Source organism: Musa acuminata, chromosome BXJ1-3 (genome assembly GCF_036884655.1).
Source record: "Musa acuminata AAA Group cultivar baxijiao chromosome BXJ1-3, Cavendish_Baxijiao_AAA, whole genome shotgun sequence".
In the NCBI taxonomy this organism is placed as follows: Eukaryota; Viridiplantae; Streptophyta; class Magnoliopsida; order Zingiberales; family Musaceae; genus Musa; species Musa acuminata.
The window spans coordinates 37,481,172-37,500,315 of NC_088329.1; the positions used below are offsets into that span (position 1 = coordinate 37,481,172).

The 19,144-nt window shown below is 38.1% G+C and overlaps 1 protein-coding gene and 1 long non-coding RNA gene across 2 annotated transcripts; both read right to left on the minus strand.

Moving 5' to 3' along the window:
• Nucleotides 1–715: 715 nt before the first annotated feature.
• On the minus strand, nt 716–17,812 carry LOC135627694 (EH domain-containing protein 1-like). Its single transcript, XM_065133878.1, has 16 exons — nt 17,585–17,812; nt 17,433–17,512; nt 14,826–14,894; nt 14,662–14,719; nt 14,529–14,581; nt 14,405–14,447; nt 14,258–14,322; nt 6,276–6,389; nt 6,006–6,108; nt 5,869–5,918; nt 3,965–4,093; nt 3,639–3,890; nt 3,418–3,497; nt 3,048–3,174; nt 2,821–2,964; nt 716–1,185 (listed from the first exon to the last, which is right to left on the minus strand). Exons 1-16 carry the CDS (start codon nt 17,658–17,660, stop codon nt 997–999), a joined length of 1,632 nt encoding a protein of 543 aa, XP_064989950.1. The 5' UTR covers nt 17,661–17,812; the 3' UTR covers nt 716–996.
• Nucleotides 17,813–18,564: 752 nt separating this feature from the next.
• Nucleotides 18,565–19,111, minus strand: LOC135627712 (uncharacterized). Its single transcript, XR_010492677.1, has 2 exons — nt 18,972–19,111; nt 18,565–18,864 (listed from the first exon to the last, which is right to left on the minus strand). It is a non-coding gene; the product is annotated as an uncharacterized LOC135627712 (long non-coding RNA).
• Between the last annotated feature and the right edge of the window lie 33 nt (nt 19,112–19,144).

Sequence of the window (19,144 nt, forward strand, 5' to 3'; positions counted from 1 at the left end):
CTAAGGTGCGACGCCACCAAACTGTAAGCGGATCGGATTTAAATTCACTGGGGTCAATCGGATCCGAAACCCGACGGAGAAACCTGATACGATCCGGCCCAAATCACGACGAGAAGACGAAAAGTGACGACGCGAAAAAAGGGGGATGTAAGGCCGAAGGATCGACCGCCTTTAGTATCTGTTTCATAGTTATTTTTTCTAACTATATGAAACAGTATAGGTCGATATATCGATCGTGAGATATCAATTTTGGACTAATATTTAGAATCTTGCAAAGGGTCAGTGTGTTTAGACTCATTTGGATGCTGTAATTTAGAGACTATAAGTACGATACAATATTTATTAAGCTTTTTAAGGCCCATGGGTTACAAACATGTCAATCATTAAAAATAGGAAGAGAGGTGTTAGTAATAAATATATCGCTTTGTTATTTATCGGTATTAAGTTTAGAGGGTAAACGCTACACGCTACGCACTATTATGTCGCTTGGAAAGGATTATATTGTACTGATCAGACCAATTGTCGAAACTGGCAGTGGATTGGTATTTAAAACATTGGTTTGAAATTACATGCCTAGATTCCGAATTCAGAGGTTGATTAAGGATTTCTGCATCCCACAACATAGGCTTCAACATTGATACTACGAGATCATCTTAAACTCCTGCATGTGGGATTCAACAAAGAGCCCTTGTGTGAACACCACCACAAAGAAAGCTAAAAGATTCTAAGGGTTCCTTTTTGGGTGCACAACATAATTATTGCAATGGAAAGATGATCACGATTTAGATATTACATCAGTTAATCAGCGAAATATGTTCTTATCACAATAGCCAACAATGGCCAGATTGTAGATCACAAACTTACACATCTCGGACAAACTGGTACAAGCATGGAACAACCAGAGCAGTGCATGTTTTTTTGCTGCAGTGATACTATGATCGGACGAACTCATTGCCCTCTTTGGTGGCTGTTGTACTGCATCTGGGGGATGACAACTTACCGTTCATATGGGTTTCTGAAGTTTCTTAGTAGTTCCGGGATGTCATATGCCAGCATATCGTCAACGGCCTGTATCATTTTTGGCTTCAGTTTCTCAAACTTGTCGATGCTGTAACCACCTAGGATTTCTCTGAAGTGCTCGACATTGGGGAAATCTCCAGCTGGTAAATGGTATTCCCGTTGAACCTGCTTTAAAAATACATGTGAGTCTTTAGGCATTATGAAATGGCCATAATTCAAAAAGAACAGATGGTGTAGCTATAGTCTGCAATTAAATGTTGAGATGCTTCAAACGGAAAAGAAAAACCAAAAAAATATAGAAACTATTACTTAGAGAGGGGGAGATTTCCAAAGAACTAATTGAATAGGCAATAGAAAATTAAATGATCAATATATTCTGTGCTCTATCACATCCATAATAAGAGCAAAGGAAGCAAACAATTGCTGGCATATATCTGTGAAAATGATTAAACTGCACTTCATATTAAAGATACAGAAGTTTACCTGACAAGCATGCAGTGCATAAATGTGTATAAAATGTGCTAATAAATTGGCAGAAAGAGAGAAACTCCAGTTTCAAGGTCAATGAAATAAACAGAAGAAATAAGGTGTGAAAAACAAGAATTAATTTGTTTATATCCACCCATTAGATCCATGATTAGAAGCAACAGGTCAACAATCCAATATTTGAAAGAATTATCAAATTAAAGATCAAGTATGGTAAGTTCATCAAGCAAGATTCCCAGTTGACCCACAGTGCGTTGACATGAAGCAATAAAGATTAAGTCAAAAATTTAATACTCAAGAAAAGAAATGTAATGGATGTGCACAGGTACAAAGTAAAGGACCCCTTACATGTTCTGTCACAGCCTCAAAAAATCAAGGTTGGCGAGATTTATTTAATGAAAAGAAGGGCTATGAACCATACTGACTCTTCATTTGACAATTTCCTATACTGAATTTGGCATTATCAAATGGACATTTTTCAGTCATTTTTCCATCTCTCACTATAGCCTATGTACACATGTTGACAAAACATATATCCACACACATCTAAACATACACATGCAAAATGTATAGGTAATATTCTCAAACTTTCAACAACCCAAGGGTGAACTGAAAATATTGAAATTCAGGAGGTTTGCATTTAAGAAAAATATTTAGAAGAAAAACAACTCAGACGTTTTGCATAACCTAAAGATCATTATAATATTCATTCAACAGCATAAAAAATGAACAAGTGTTTGATTTTTTAAACATAGTTTATGTGGCATGTGCCTACTGCATGCTACTAGTTCATATGCAGAATATCCAGCAGCATGTACCTAAGGCTATGGCCAATGATAATAGAAGTCTAATAACATGCATTTTTAGCTATTCCACTGTTTCCACAAGTTCTTGACTTGACAGCAACATACATTTACCTATTTATTATTTAATTACATATTTTAAGATTGTACATCCATTGTGTGGCAACTTCACTGCTTGCATACCATGGTTGCTTGAACATTGCATCACTTTGAGATGCTTGATATCATGCTTTCTACATTATAGAAAGAGAGACTGGTTAAAACAGAAATGATCCTTTCATTTCTCAAACACACCGGTGTATGCATCACTTTGAGATGCTTACTGTCATGCTATAGAAACTGACTAGTTTAAACAAGAAATGATCCTCTCATTTCTCAAACATGTATGTGTATCTGCTTGCACAAGCATCGCCAACAACTATATCACGTGTACATGGAGCGATATTTACATATGGTCCTCATTAAACATTAAAACATTTTTATGCACTTTAAACAGAAAAAGAAACATTACCTTTGCAAACTCATCCTCCAGGTTATCAATGAGCCGTTGTTGAGCCTTTGCCTTGCCTAGCATGGCTGGCATCTCGTTTCTCAGGTGGCTAATAATGTAAGAATGAATCTTTGCCGCTCGAGCCCTCTTAACAAATTCGTTGATCTGAAACCAAATGAAGATTAGACTGAACAGATTATAGGATCCACATAAAAACAGAAAAAGGAAAGGAGTTGTCACAAGATTACCCTGCGATCACACGCCTTCTTAGGAATATCTTTCAGATCAGAAAGGAGGTCATCTTGTTCTCTTTCAAACAGTTCCTTTCCAAGTGGACCAACAGCTGCTTCGTTAATTGGCTTGTCATTGAATGAACTGTAAATTATAATTAGAAAAGTCTTAAACAAGAAAATTACAAAATGAACTCATTAACCCATAAGAGTTCTAATCCTAGTGATTATTGTATAGTAAGAATAAGTCAAAACTCCAGCTCATGCTCCTAGGAACATGTAATTTCTTAAGGATCAAAAATGTTTTATACGATAAGCTAGGAAAAAAATTAAACTTATGCAAGAAATCAAACTATTCAAAGTACAACCATAAGTATTGCGAACACACCCAATATAGACACGCATTACTTCAGGAGTATTCAGAACCTTCCCAAGCGACCACATCAATGCACCATAAACTCTCATTAGCTGCAAAGAAAAGGCAACTCAACCAGGTTAAAAATATGCTGCGGTTTAAAAATTGGCAAAAGCAACCTAAGCGACTGCATAAGATAATATAAGTGATGATCTCATGGCAATCCAAAGAATTTAATTTTTTAAGTGTTTCACCTGCTGCGTGTCAACTTGGTCTGACTTATTTAGAACCACACGTATTTTGTCATCATGACCACGCAGAGATCCAATAACACGCTTGAACTCATCACTGATGTCAAGCTTATGGGGATCAAATAGAAGAAGTATAAGGTCGCATTTTGCTGCAAACCATGATGTCACACCGGTAAAGTCATAACTGCGTTGAGTACGTTGTTTTTCTCCAGAAAGAACCCCAGGAGAGTCAACAAATGTGATATGTTCCAGAAGCTGCACAAATACAGAGTAGTTAGCTTCTAAATATAATATACACGCCTTCCAAAGAAGCTAAGATTAGACCATACCGGATTTGGCATTTGTGAGCACTCAAATTTTGACAAAAATGCAGTTCCAAACATTGTAAGACCACTAAAAGCCATATCCGCTTGAACAGCTATGGTATTCCCAGGAATAGTCCTTTCATCAGGTCCCGACTGAAGAAGTGAAACTAGTGAGAACATACTCTAGTGGTAATATTGGTACCATTTGTTAGCTACACAAGCTACATCTCTAGAAAAGGCACTTAAACTACATCAGATAACTTTTATCCTACTAATATTACCAAAATTTCTGCAAAATTCATGTAAGCCACAAATGAAAAATGGCAATGCATCAAAGTGCAGAGTTCCATGCATGCAAGCTGGTGAAAGTCAGTCCATGCTACCATATGACCGTTCAACATCAAACAGAATGAAACATTTAACAGCATTGCACGATGACAAGGTCTTAGACAAGTTTTATCTAAAAAATGTGGAACACAGCATGAGTAAGAAATCATCTCAGCACATGGCTGGCATAGACGTAGCATATGATTCTTCAGTCCTTGTTTAGTAAGTTACTACTCCTGTGGCAATTAACCACAACTCCAAGCCACATGAACTACTACCATGAGAATATTGTGAGATTGACATAAAGGGCACTTATTTGACAGAATCTCTTACCAAAACAGTAATCATAAGTAAATAGTGAATCAAAAATAAACTACATCAAAATTATTCAACAAAAAGTGATATTAAAGATAACAGAAACTATAATCATATAATGAATGGTTCATCAGATTGCTCAATCTTGACATCATCTAGCTTATCTGAATAGGGGCATCAATCAAGGACAAAACAATTTTTGCCCGATTCGTCTATATTACCAAAAAATCAGTCAGACTAAGCCTTGATCAGTTGAACCTACTGATATAGGCCAAAATCAAATGAATCGGACTCATCCTTGAGAAGAGAGGTAAAGGAGTAAGAAAAGCAACTATTAAAATAGCACAAGAACAGGGAAAGAAGTCGAGAGAGAAAAGCCCTAATTATATCCTAGTACACAATCAAAGGTTACTCATGGTTTGCAGCCACTCATCATTTGTGCCACTTGCTATAGGGATGGAAAGGGGGAGGCAGGGAGGAAAGAAGGGAAGAAGAGAGAGATGTTGGGTGTGTCAGAAGTTCAGACAGACCTTCTGCGATAATCTAAAGCAGCAGTTTCAACAATTCAGTGGCATTCTTAGGTCTCTTCTGTAGGCATACAGCCTACAAGTCGCTTCTGTCGGGCATATTCATGAGACCTTGTTGTGAATGTCAATAATGGGTCCTCTGGATTCATCACTAGAACAAACTTGTTGAAACATAAGAACAAACTTCTTTAGATAATATCTTCTCACTCTTGCAGACTTCCAACATTTGATGCCGAGCCATAGCAAAGATCCCAAGGATATCTTGCATAACACACAATCAAATAACAATCAGTTTAGAATCAAGGCTTGTATCTAAAGGAGTTAATTAGTTTACTCAAGATAATATGAACAAAGCTAGATATGGAGTTATGAACTAATCCCTAGTGCCCTAGAATGTTTATCAAAAGCCATTGCATCAGCTATCCTTCAAAGCCACTAGACACTTCACTCTTCTGACAACCCATGTGTGTGATGTGTTTATCAAAGTCATTTTTATACTTGCACGGTTGATCATCTCTCATCATTTAAAAATTTGGCATTGGTGAGTTACATTGTAGCTTAGGTTGACAATACTATGCTTGAATAATTTTATGACTAAAAATACAAGTGATAAAAAAGGTCTCAAGTAAAATCGTCAACAACTTACATAGCAGTGATCAATTGTTAATATGACTAGCTTGCACAAAAAAGAACCAAACAAAAAAACAAACAAATACATATAAAAAAGTAGACAAAAAGCATCTCCAGGTTTTCGCATACCATAACAACAACAAATCGGTCAGTTGTAGGCTCTGGTCCAATATGAGCACCTGCATAAACGTCAAAGACAATAGCATATTACAGAATTCTTGCTTCTTTGACAAACAATAGAAATATTAGGAAACACCGATAAAAACCTGGGTAGCTAGTTTTGAGTAAATGTTTTATGAATGTCGTTTTTCCAGTAGAATATTGACCCAAGAGCATAACCATGGGCTTAGCATCAAAATCACTGTTTGTCTGCAAAAACAACCAGGATGGACAATGACATCAAATTTTAATGAGGATATCTAGGTGGTGCAAAAAATGTGTTGACATTACATTCTTAATTAACAGTCTTATACACAAAATGCAACAACTTTAAATGCAATTGCAAACAAAGAATAACTCAATACAGCCAGACACACCAGAAGGGGTGAAACAAAATCGTTGAACCGGTAAGTAACTTCCAAGGGCTTCAGCTTTTCAACGTATAATCTCTTCAAACCATCTATGATTGAAGTAACTTGGCTCAGAGGTATCTGACATCAAAAGAATAACCAAACTATAGAAAAGAAGAAAATGCTAGCATAATGCAGAACTAAAACAATGTATAAAGGTTCTTTGTAAAATTTCTCAAAGAAGTACCTTTGAGATGAAACATTAGTACGCTACTAAAAAGATATGATATAAACTGCTAAAGTGGTTAATCTAAAACAAAAGTACCAAAACCAGTATGAAAAAAGATAAACAAGGAAATGCAAGCAGTAACTTCAGTGAGACTTTTTCTGATGACCAAATGGTTCCTTTGAACACCTACCATATCACAAGTTCAAATAACCCAGAATGCACCCTAAATACACATTTTCAGAAGCTAGCAAATGGGCCCCAAATACTGATAACAAATATTTCCTTGCATTTTAGAGTTCCCAGTCAAATTACTATATTAATACTGTTCATTGTTATCAAACATGGGTAAACCCAATTTGATCTGGGATGTGATATGCAGTTCCTGACCCTGATGTGGATGTTTTATCACCCCAGTGGTTTTGCTGGACAAACTGATCAAAAGAAAAGACAGAAGAATTGGAGAAGAATAAAAAAAAAGCTTCAAGAATTGTGGCAGTCGAATAACTAAAAGAAGTAACGACCTTGTCAACAAGTTCCACCTTCATCTAAAAGTAGAAGGTAATGGTAATGAATAAAAAAAAGAAAGAAAAGAGGATGAATTGCTTTTGCTTTAAGAAGCAATTGGAAATGGCAATGGCAATAGCCATGGTAATGGTATATTGTTCGTTATTTTCCGCTTTTGATTTCTTGTCCAGCTGCTTGACTTCGTAATTTACTTGGTTTTTGTATGTTTTTCCCTAGTTTTAAGCCAAGCCAGTCCGCAAAGCTATGCAGCCTGTGGGCTGATTTCTTTGAGGCAGCTGTGCTGTCACGGACAAATCTGTACATAGGGTATTCGATGCAATGTTTGTGTATGTCTATGTCTTTCGGTTATATTCATACTTTGCATAGCAGGCAAAGGGCTTACAGTAAGCTTGGCAGCCCCATTTTAGTTGGATTTTATGGCCGTTTTAGTCATATAACACAGGTTATGTGCAACCATCGCACAAAGGCAAAATTGCCGAAGAACAAACCATCAAGTGAGCCATTTTTGGGATTTTCTAACTCCGTAAAGTAGTGTGAAGTGTTAGCCAATACAAAACCCTAGAGCTACTCGGGTGGCACATGGCTGGATGAGCCTTTGGGGTATATTATCTAGGGCTAGTTCGCTACCTTATTCTGTAGCAATATCATATGGGCACTTATGAGGACTTTTGCCACAGTGGACCATCTTGGACCCTTTGTCACGTGATCGTTGGGAGCTTCCAAAGTCTATGTTTATAATTTGTATTGCCTATCAAGTGTTTGCTAAAATGTTTACTTGTGGAATCCCGAGTTAAACACTTCCTCTAACCTATTTTCTCTTTTACAAGTCCTTAAGGGACCATAAAAAACTTCATGGAGGCTAACATATTGCGGACAAACACATAAGGGTATCGCATGACTTAGGAAAAACTAACTAAGTCCATAACATATGGTATCAAAGCGAAACAAGCACATTGACAAACACTTGGCATATAAACGTGGAGGACCTAGCGGGGCTACGTTGATAGCAGTCAATGAGCGTGATCATTTGAGGGAAACGAGCGTAGAGACATAGGGAAAAAAGTCGCTTAAAGGAGCGGGCATCCGAGATTAGCATTATACGGAATGGCCAATCCTTCGCGCAAGAGGCACCATGAAGACAAGCGAGTTAGGAAGAACGTATAGCGCACAAAGGTTGAGATAGTTGAGTTCGAGCTACAACTCGACATTGACAACCAAACTTGACAGTGCTCAAGGCAAGCGAGAGCGCTTGACAATGGATGAGACTATGCAAAGAGAGATGTGTTGTTTACTGTTTAGCGACTAAAAGAGTTGTGCAAAACTCACAGAGGTGAGGGTAATTGCTAACTCGAAGAACTCGGTACTTATGCAAGAACTTGTATGCGGACGATGGACTATTCGTGGCCATCCCAAGGCGATCGAAACTTGACACTATAGAGCATGAAAATTTTATCTTCGACATAGGAAGGACACGTAAGTAGGAGGTTGAACTGTGCAGTAGGTTAAGCATATTGTTATGTCCTTAAGGGCACAACAGGAGCTATATTGGCGATGAGTCGCAATCTAACAAGTGTATTCACTGTGGTAGAACAGTGCGCAGTTTATTCAACAAGGCGGAGTAGTCCAAGAAGATGGTGGTCTCCGAAACTTCGAAAGGGAAGAAGGATGCGAAGAGGAAAGTTGTCCAACGGGATAAATGTCCAAGAGGGATAAGTTTCAATTCTTTAAAAGGAGAATCATGTGCAACGGACCGCACATGTTGAGGGAGGGTCTCTCAAGACAATAACTCCATAAAACTTAATGGACCGAGCAAGCAACGAGAAGTCGTCGCATAATCTCAAACGAGATAATGCGTTGGTGGACGCATTATGAGATCAAGTACGAGAGCAACCCAAGACAATACCAAACGAAAGCACACTCAAAGCCAATGCAGAGAATGGACTTAACGGTGGGCTGACCCGTGAAATGGGGGGCGCAAGGGCCACCATCAACTCAATGCAAATCGAGGAGCAGAGCAACTCGGGTAGAACTTGGTGAAAAGCCCAAGTCACATGAAGGAAGTTGACATAGAAGACGAGACATGGAGTGAAGGCACGAAGCTTTTCCTGGACAAAGATCAAGGACAAGAACTCTTGCAGAGGCAAGAGCGAGATCATGTCATTCTATAGGTTCCTCATTCCGATGGAGCGAACTCATCTTGCATACTATTAGTCGAAGGGAGCTTCAAGGCACATGCATTTTATCTTGACGAAGCAATTAACGAAGGGACTAAAGCGACTCAACTTGTGATGGCAAAATTAGGGTTAAAAGACCTTGGCACGAGGAAAGAGAACACATAGGCGGGTACTCTTGAAGAATATATCGTAATGTTGTCATTCAAGTTACCGCAAAGGAAGCTGTGCATAGCGGAGATTATGATGGGGGCAGCCCAGGATCTAGATAATAGCACACCAATTTCAGCAAAGTCGATGTACTTCGAGAGCTGTTGGGCAACGACTATCCTAGAGTTGCGCTTCGTTTGTGTGACCCAAGGGCAGGTGGACAAAGGTTGATTGCCAAAATAAAGAACACAATCAGAGGTGTCAGAGGCCTTGTGATGTGCTGGTAGAGGCTACACATGGAGAGATCACAATCCGAGTTCATCCACAAAGATTATAATGCGATAGAGATGTCACCATGAGACAAAATAGTGCAACGGATCAAGGTAGAACAGTTCAAGGCAATGCGACACACGAGAGAAGGCCCGTGAGGCACTTGATCATACGGAGGTATGATCATGAGCTACTGGGAGCTCCATTTCGGTAACATGACAGCAAGAAGGGTAATGGATTCAATGAGTGAATATCATGATACCACAGAGGCAAGTCTTTCATGTGTGCACCGAATTTTGGATCGGATGAAAGCCTTGGTCATTAACATATGAAGGGTTGTGTACCATCGAAGGAGATTTCGAGTGCAAGTATCAGTGAGTCCCATGAGGGGACTTGATCATACAGAGGTATGATCGAAGCAACTGAAAAGTCGGACTGCTCCAGAGCTCATATTCGCTTAAGGATGTTCGACAAGTTGAAGGACAAGGTCGAGCGAGTGAACGTTGCTACCAAAGATGCAAAGGAGAACAAAATCGACGCAAACCCTATAACATGATGGCGAAGGCCATGCATAGGAGTTGAAGTATGTCGTTCCATCAACCAAGAGGAACTGCTCGAAGAATACGAAGGTGTTGAAATAGATAGTCGAAAGGGGTGAGGAAGCGACGACAAGTCTATAGGAACTTAGCTACCCAAAACCACACGTCGATTAGGATGGAGGTGGCCTCGGAGGAGTGCCACAGTGCCGCAGAGGTTGATATACCAATCGTGAAAAAGGAAGCAGATACGAGGCGACGGATAGTAAGGCCATCAGCAAGGCAATGGAGTCATCAAACCCTTACTCTCATGCCCTTACTCTCATGGAGGGGGATGAGGAGATGGAGAATGCAGATGCAAACTCCAAATACCAAGACAAGGCCAAGGAACTTCATAAGGCTGATGTCGATAGGCTTTTCATCAAGATAACTGAAAGTAGGGGACTTCGAGTCAATGTAGGAGTGTTCGACCAAGGAACAGAGTAGGCAGTACGCGGTGCTATACCTTTTCTACTTAGAGTGGACGGTGGTAATGATGAAGATGACGGTACAATCCTAAAGACGACCAAAACTATCAGAGGCTTGCTCCAATTGGGATAAAATTTTACTCTTTTCAAGCAAAACTTGTTACATCCTAAAAGTTTGATGGCAATAAGAAAAAGAATTGCAGTAGCTAACTCAATGCAAAGAGTGCAAACACTTTAGGTGCTTTAGAAATGTGAGCAAAAATAAGGCAAAGGCAAGTAACCAGCTTGATGCATGAAGTCCAACCCTTAAGGAGACAGGTAAATTCAAGTAACATTTGTCTTCTCAACTATTAAGAGAATGGAAAAAATCGAGTACCCCAGTTCTCCTATTTATCCAACAAAAGAGATCTGTATATGTTCAAAAACCCTTCAAAGAGACTTAGTGAAAAATAACAGTTGTCAAATCCTTACCAATGATGATTGATTCTACCGACAGTACATTGTCCGCTTCATTTGCCAATAGAATGTCAATCGAAAATGGCAGTGATGCAAACCTACTTGAAGGCGACAACTAAGTTATAGAAGAATCAATGAAAAAATTTTACAGAAGAAAGACCTCAAAAACTTCAAAGTCTGCGAGGCAATGCTCGTAAAAGCTCCAACAGGCATCCACCTAGTTCAAGCGGCACAAGACGTTTGAGAGACTGACGCACAAAGTCTCGACAAGGACATCGAAGAAATAAATGGGGGAGAATGTCACAAACAAATTTGTACACATGGTGTTCGATATAATATTTGTATATATCCATGTTTTTTTGTTTTCTTCATATTTTACATAGCATATAGGGGGCTTACAATAAGCTTGGCAACCCATTTTAGTTGGCTTTTGTTGCCATTTCAATCCTGTAAACGCAAGTTGTGTGCAATCATCGCGCAAAGTCAAAATTGCCCAAGAACATGCCATCAAGACAACCATTTTTGGGTTTTTCTAGCTCCGCGAAGTGTGGTAGAGTGTCAGCCAATACAACACCCTAGAGCTACCCGGGCGGCACATGACTAGATGGGACTTTGGGGTTCCGCAGCAATATCATATGGGGACTTTTGGCCACGGCGAACCAACTTAGACCCTTTGTCACGCGACCATTCAAAACTTACGAAGTCTATATTTATAATTTGCATTGCCTATCAAGTGTTTGTTGAAATATCTGCTTGTGAGATCCCAAGTTAAACGCTTCCTCTAACCTGTTTTCTTTTTTATAGGTACTTAAGAGACTATAAGAGGTTTCAAGGAAGTTAATCCTTTGCAGACAAACACGTAAATGTGCCACACGACTTAGGCAAAATTAGTTAAGCCCGTGACAGTGCGACATGAAATATCAATTATCTCAATCAAGGTTCGTAATTTCATACTGCACCGAAATATCGAGTTCAACTTGGTATGGTATGATACGAGTATACCGAACGGTACGCTCTGGTGTACCGCTCGATATATATGTATATATATATATACATATATATACATATATATACATACATGTATGTATATATATATATACATACATATATATGTGTATATATATATATATATATATATAAAGTTAAAAAATAAAAAAAGGGCGACGTCGCGTCATTTCTTCTCCCCACGTGGGGAGAAGAAAACCTCGAAGCCTCGATGACGTCATCGAGGTTTCTTTGCAGGAAGTTTCTTCTCCCCGCGAAGCCTCGGTGACATCACCGAGGTTTCTTTACGGGAAGTTTCTTCTCCCCGCGAAGCCTCGATGACATCACCGAGGTTTCTTCTCCCCACACAAAGGCTTCTTCTCCCCGTACGGATTAGGAGAAGTCACCGACGACATCGAGGTCTCCACGCGAAGACTCAACGACGTCGCCAAGGTTTCTTCTCCCCACGCCGAGGCTTCTTCTCCCCGTACAGATTAGGATAAGTCGCTGACAACGCCAAGGCCTCGTCACCTCAAACGTGAAGGAGGCAACATCATATCATCTGCGACATCCGACGAGGGAGGGCGACGACGGATCGGGATCGTCGAGGGAGAGCGGCGCCGAATCTCCAAGTTCTCCCTTTCTTCTCCCTCTTCTTCCTTCTCCCTCAGCTAATACCGCCTAGTAGCGGACGGCGACAGCCGAAATCGACCGTCACCGACCGATTTCGAGTGGTAACGGGGTGAAAACAGCCCCAATCAACGGTACTGCCTGGTAGCGAGCGGTCCGCATACCGGTCTGCTGGCGGACCGGTATGTACCACCCAATACGGGTGGTATCATTCGAAATTAAAAACCCTAATCGGGTGGTATCATTCGAAATTAAAAACCCTAATCTCAACGCCCTTGAACATCTCAACACCATTGAACCCCGAGTGGGCCGTATGGGGCTTTAGGTAGTGTCAATGATTGGTTTGAATGAAAACTAAGCACCCTTGAACCCTAGAGTTTGTACGTAAATCATGTGTGGGCTTGCTAAGCAATTCGATGATTGTCTGGTTAAGTGACATCATTTTAGTGTTTAAAGTCCTATTTTCTTTTGCCTTTCGAGTGTTTGTTGAATTGTTTGAGTGATACGCTTTTGTTCAAGACATCAAGACTTGATTATCCTTGCTTTCAAAATGATAAATTTTCTCTTTTATAGGTCCTTTGGAACTTGCACAAGGTTGGTCTAAGACTGACCCTTTACGAATGGCCATCATAAGGGTGCCTCATGATAGGAGAATTCAAGAGTCTATAACAAAGCGATACCTATTAGTCAACCCGGTTTATTAATCTATAATCATATGCAACATTCACTAGAGATCATAGAAAAGCGAACATATACAAAATGTAGAAACTTTATTATTCAATAACTGACCAAAAAATAACATTATGATCAATAAGAAAAACACCAAAAGTAACAAAATTTCCATTTGAAGTAATGACTTGATTATAAGATAATAGCACAATGAGAGAAACATCAGCAACTTAAAATTAAACCTACTAAGAAATAACAAATGTTCAAATACAAAGCTAAATCACATAAAAACCAACAAAAACAAAAGGGTTTTTACTTTTTCGTCTGTGCCATCAAATATGTCAAAATACGATATTTTTCCATTACAATATTTGAAAACACATAAATGCCATTAGAAAATCAAGATATGGTCATACCAAAAAGTTGATATTTGTTATTATGTACAATTTAAAATTAAAAGGGTCTACATTTGCAGTATTCGACTCAAATGGATGTAGTGTTACCAGATAATCTAAATTAGGTCAGCTTGGAAATGATAACATACTCAGACCAAGTATTTTACATTTGTAAAATTGATGTTTTAACTATATTTTCATACAAGTCAGAGGAAAATAAAAGTTAAAGGGTATTAAATGTAGTGTATATTCAATTAATAGCCATTGTTTGTTAAATAATGTAGACAAAACCTAACAGAGTGACATATCTGAGTAAATATTAGTTTTCTAGTAGCATAATATATTTCATAGAATAAAATTGCAAATATGGTATGTTGAATTTTGAGTAGCATATTTTGTTAAAATTCCAGTAGTTTTGTTCAGTAATATTTAATTTTGGCCAACAATACTACTTATTGGTGAAGATTTTTCGGCTAGAAAAAGGGCATAGAATGACATCAACAAAAAGAAATAGCGGCAAGGAGTACCTTCTTCGCTGATTTTGAACTAAACCACTGAACGGTTGATGGAGGATTTTGTGGCTTAGAGTTCACTGCAGAAGACATAAATAATAAGATCTTGTTCAAGTAGGCAAGCAGCTATAATTTGTATGCAACATAAATCAAGTCATATACCATCTATCTCAGGATCAATTTTCTTTGTTGACGCCTTATTTCTCTAGCAAACAATTGAGAGCAAGTTAGAATAGGTAGAAAGTCTACTTGATTTTATTAATCTGGAAATTTTCATCAGACTTACAGAGAGCAGAGTATCTAAACCTTCCATCACTGGTGGATTCAATTTCTCCAAGTCTGCAGGTGTGACAATATAGATATGTTGATGCATCTTATTTCAAACTCTGTAAATAATAAGATTTTAATTCATAGTTTACCTGCATTAGCAAGTGTATCTTGGGTAATCTCATTCCCTGCTTGTGCTAGAGCCACAAGCTGCACAAATCAAAACTTAAACAATGATTAAATAGTACAATTCTACATTATTTCCAATAATAATATTTAACAAAATGAAAGGGAAAAGAGAATGTAGCATGTAGACCTGCATTGCTGTAACAAACTCTCCAAACCCAAGAAAGCCTTGTCGTTTAGAGTCTGCAATCGCCCATATCTTCATGCAAAATTTGGTAAGGAGAATCAATTAACAAATATATAATTGTGTGTTCAGAAAACAAAAGCCTAGATGTTTGCTTCACTAACAATCATCAATAATGCAGCAGATATCTAGCTAAATCTGAAGACAAGCGCACACCGAAAATGCCTGATAGTTTAACCCAATCATCAACCCAGATGATCAAAAAAGAAAGTTAGTCATCCTGGATTTTAAATTAAAAATTATTTGGTAAGTGCCAATGAATAAACATGTTCTCAAATATTAGTATTTGGAATTTAGTAGCAGTGACTTCTGTAGCAACAAAAGCAATACAAAATTATATTCAACTCGTGTTTTGAGGGCAAACAACATTGAAATAAAGCTTAGCAGATTGAAAACAAATCAATTACCAATCTGGGCTAATTAGTTATATAATTCTTCCGAATTCAATAATAAAGTTTTCCAGAATATGTAAGTTTGGCCACCATCAACTTTTTATCCCCATTTTCGAGATCTTGCGTATAGCCCCTTGTGACGGAAAACTTAGGTTAAGTTTATCATGATATCATAATCCTAATTTTGTCTAAAATGGTCAATCTTTTGTGTTAGTTTTCTTCCTACTAAAATAAGTAGTAAGAATGCATGCCAAACCACAGCCCACAGGACTACTTATATTAACACCAAAGAAAGCACAACTGTTAATTCTTAGCATCTTTAGTTTTGGAGGCATATAAAGGTACTTCTTTCCCAATATGATTTTTCTAAGAGAAAGAAAAATTATTGAAAAAATGAAAATTGTTTCAGCAAAAGAGGAAAAGGTATCCAGCTGCAAATATTTCCTAGCACCTAACTAATCTATAAGGAGTTAAAGCTACAACAAATTATGTACGTTTCCATTTAAAACAAAACAAAGTTTTTCATGTTTTGAGTCATTTTCACAACATGTTCAAGAGTAGAGGATTCAGCATGCAATTACTGGCACTGATTAAGAAACCTATTCTGATTAATAGCCACAGGCAAGGTTATCAACATAGCAAATGTTTGCCCAAACTCAAGCTCATCTATCACTTTTAATATATTATCAGTCTTTTGCACACACACAATAAGACTCCATCTGTAAGTTAAATTGTTTGACTACCAAATGAGTCAGCAACATATTCCACTCTTTTTGAGAGCCCCATACTGAACTTTTTAGAATGATCAATCCCCATGATTCTTTACAATTAGAAGGTTGCTACCATGTTTTTACATTATACTAGCTTGTTTTCACTATTCCCGGTCCAGCCTCTCAACCATGTCATGCAGGACGAATGGATGTTCCTTCAGTTCAGAGTCGTTAGGGGTAAAATGTATCTCCTTTCAAAAAAGGAAAAAAAAACCTTTAAGGTGTAACTTTGCAGGATAATTGTGGATTATCCAGAACCTTATTCATCACATAGCATCCATTCAACCATTTCTCCATGCTCTTTCTATGATATTAATTCATTCCACCAGCTGATTCTACTTTTTGTACCTTCTCTTCCTTCTATTGCAACACCACCTTTGATTAGTAGCTCGTTTTCACTATTCCCCGTCCAGCCTCTCAACCACTTCATGCAGGACGAATGGATGTCCCTGTAGTTAGGGGTAAAATATGTCAAAATAGAAACTTTCACGTGTAAATTTGCAGGATCATTGTGAATTATCCAGAACCTTAACATCACATAGCATCCATTCAAACATTTTTCCATGTTCTTTCTATGATATTAATTCATTCAGCCAACTGATTCCACCTTTTGTACCTTCTCTCCCATCTATTGCAACAACACCTTTGGTAATTACATATATGCACTTCTACTCCTGCATTACCTAAATACCTTAGTTTCTAAATTCAATTTTCATAGCTAAAACTTAGATTTTAGCCCCACACAGCCATATCAATCAATATAAAGCTATTAATGATGCACGTACCATAAACATCATCTTCAGTATGCCTGGTAAGCTTATCTGTTGGGTGTCAATGGATAAAAACTTAGAGATGATCTTCGATACTCTAACCAATAGGTACCCTATCATGCATATTTATAATTGCACCAATGTGTTTACTAAAGCTTCCTATTAGGTTAAAATCCATGGTGTTACATCTGTAGAAACTCTATCAAAATCTTTTAAGAGAAAAATCATGTGCAACAGTTCAATTATATCTCTTTTCTCTATATATCCCAAGATATTTTTACGATTATTATCAGGACTTCATTTTCTCCATAACGACATCATCAATTAGGAAAGGAAAGAAAACGGTCCAGAATCAAAATATAGTCAATCCTAATAGGTGATACTCCTACATTCGAAATCCACGGCAGCATGTCATGACACAGACAATAACTACAACAGAGATAAATGGGAACATCAAAAGAAAAGAGGACGATCTAGTCATTAGCGTATTGCAAAGTAGAAACAAAAGTGGGATATAATAGCGAGGAAACGGAAAGAATAGCAAGAATGGCTATACAAAGCATTACACTCGATAAAAGTATATCAACAACAGTGGTACCAACGAATTTAGAACAGTTTCACCTGTTTGAGATCGGGGCGAGATAGATTCGACAAGGAGAAGAACTTGATGGCATCGTTCCCCGTGATCCGGCCATCTCCATCTAATACAATCAGGAAAAAAACCTCAAAAACCTCGTGAGCATAGCCGAGACAAGAGGGATGCGGAAGCGAACCTGAATCGGCGAAAGAAAACCACTCATTGTAGATCCTCGCTTGCTCTTTACTGGTCGAATAGGAAGGGAAGTCCATAAGGCGACGATCGCGAAAGAACAACGGCGAGGGATCGGGTGGATCGCACGCCGGCGGACGAAGGAAGAGGGAGGAGTAAGCCGCGAGAGGAGCCCTCGGAATAAGGAAGGGCAAATGTTAACAGTTCTCGCGCTTTGGGAAGAGGAGCGTTCGATTTGACTTGATTCTTATTTGTGTTTCGATTTGTTACTTTTGAGGCAGCGGATCCTGTCCAACTGGGATTTCTTAATGGATAGAGAACAATCATAATGCTGAAAACGTGGCTGGCTTTCTATTGTTAGAATAGAGCAGTAGGTAGAATGACGGTTGGAGAGGATCCGAAGGCCATATTGTAACGGGTCGGCGTCAGGTCTTTCTTACACGGAGGTGAGTCCAAAGAAGTGCAAGGCTTATGGCCTAATCGCGACACGTTCTCCGTTAGGCAGAGACCCCATCGGGTAGAAATTGTGTTTCTTTTAATTGAGTCAAAAACTTCTTCTGAGGGTTGAGATCGAGACAGATGCCTATTGTTAAAATCGGAAAAAACACTGCTTGTGAAATGATTCTATCTTTAGAGAAGCTAACAGTTGTAAACATTAGTTAACAAACTTTGTGAAGTATTTAGAGGGCAACCTAACCACCTAATGAAAAGTTTGAGTTATTATATAAGCTTCTTTCTTAATATATGAATTTTATTTTTCAGAAAAACAATAATATTTATATCCCTTCGAAGTTAATATTTACATTAGAAAGTTGAAAAAACCGGAATTCAAAATTGATATTAATACCTCTTCTGAAACATTAAGGAATGTAATGGGCCAAATTAATTGGTAAGAGTAATAAAGAAATTTTTTATTTTAAAATTTTACTATAATCATAATTGATAAATAATTCATTCAAATTTTATAGACAAATGTTAATAAAATGACAGAAAAGAAATATTTAAATATTTGAAGGGATATATATATATGTATATAGTTTTTAATTTTTAAGGAATATGCATGCAAAAACAGAACTTATAGGAGCAAACATGTAATTTCAAAAAAATTTGAAATGTTGGATATGTAAAACCTCCTCCAATAAAGTTTGGCCGTATCTGCACAATATGATATTTTATACTGTCAGGGAGGGCTTGCCTTTTCATTAACGAGTCTTCCTTGGTTGAACACTTGTCGGTAAACGACTCCTGAGTAGTGGTCGGCTGCCAATAACATGATCTCATGATCTGAAGAAAAAAGCACAAATAGTCAACCATGGTCAGTGCTCCTCAACCAAACAATTATACTCAAACTTAAAGTATGCAAGAAGAGAGAGAAAGAGTCAAGTTCGTACCAGTGCACTTAGGATTGAAGACCATGAAAAACTTTCGGCCAAACAAGAAAAGAACCTGTATCAAGCACATTGCAAAAGCTTTTTCCTTCGTCTCCTTAAGTCAGATCACATCAAGACCTTTAACCCATTAGACTCGATGGAAATCACCCTTGTAGAGTCCCATTAACATACTC